This window comes from Hipposideros armiger, unplaced genomic scaffold (genome assembly GCF_001890085.2).
Source record: "Hipposideros armiger isolate ML-2016 unplaced genomic scaffold, ASM189008v1 scaffold_3694, whole genome shotgun sequence".
Lineage (NCBI taxonomy): Eukaryota > Metazoa > Chordata > Mammalia > Chiroptera > Hipposideridae > Hipposideros > Hipposideros armiger.
In genome coordinates, this window is record NW_017734930.1 from 12,525 (window position 1) to 13,746 (window position 1,222).

Sequence of the window (1,222 nt, forward strand, 5' to 3'; positions counted from 1 at the left end):
CAATTATACCTGCCTTTCCCAGCTTATGCTGAAGACTTGCTCACAGAAGTACTGGACAACTCCAGCTTACTCAAGGCCCTCACAGAAAGCATGACAAGAGTGGGACATGGTCAACAGGTTTAACACTATCCCCTTTTGTTTCTAAGCCTTATTTTCTACAATAACTGCACAGTGATAACAGCAAGATAATAAACTTGAAAGGCAGGAAATACATGGGTTTTATCCCCTTACACCACCCCCAGTGTGACTGTTGACATCTACCACACAGCCTTTAATGCAGTATTCTGAACGAATGAGCATGCCCTGCTGACACAGCTTCTGAATACTTCAAACTCCATGGAAACAAATTCACTCATCTTTTCAAAGTTACCTGGGAATGATAAACGTGACAAGAAATGGTACTATGTACTACTTCTGTATACCACTTAACTTCACCTGGTAGAAAAACAATGAGAACAGAATGTAAACATGTTAAGAAACCAGGCATACTTTACCAAAGATTATCAGATGACTGCGGCTCAGCGAGTCACAGGCATTTTTTAACGGTTCCAGCCTTACTTACCTGTCTTAAGTCCATAGTGATTGTGACCCAGTGATATTCTCTCCCGTTCTGAATACTGGGACTTTGCCACCAGTTATTGGTGCCATCTATCGCATTTGATATTGGATGGCGTTCTGTTAAAAGAAAATAAAAACATGCGTACCTCTCAGTTTTTTTATTTAAATTGTTTTAATTTCTAAACTATATGCTAGTAAACATGAATAGTGGTGAAGGTGAACACGGTATCATGGCTTCCTAACAGAAGTCTTCATCATCATTTCAAAAGGTAATGATTTTCATAGGTACCTGTGGATAGAAGGAGCAACACTTGCCTTTGGGGTTGGCGCTGCTGCCATCACAAATCCGGCATTGCGCGTTCCGCACAGGTCGACCAGGCACGTGCTCCACCAGTTTGCAGAACATCTCAGGTCCCTTCTCCCCACAGGTTGCATTGGTGCTGATGTGAGCATTGCTGGCAAGATTGAGAATGGCAGGAAACAGGCCTGAAAGTCAAAATTCACCAAATCAGATCAGCCACTTGTAATCAAAAGGATCGGATTACTTCATCTCACTTTGCAGGTAAATCAGAAAGAGACTGTAAGTCTACGTGCTGAGTGAAGGAAACCTTACACAAAAGCAGTTATATGATGGTTTCATTTATATGAAATTCTAGGACAAACA

General features: G+C 41.5%; 1 protein-coding gene across 1 annotated transcript; it reads right to left on the minus strand.

Annotated features, from left to right (window-relative positions):
* Positions 1–369: 369 nt before the first annotated feature.
* On the minus strand, positions 370–1,044 carry LOC109378785 (laminin subunit alpha-1-like; the record flags this gene model as incomplete). Its single annotated transcript, XM_019635068.1, has 3 exons — positions 370–435; positions 563–675; positions 874–1,044. Coding segments are annotated over 3 exons (311 nt in total), but the record flags the coding sequence as incomplete, so codon positions are not given.
* Positions 1,045–1,222: the final 178 nt, after the last annotated feature.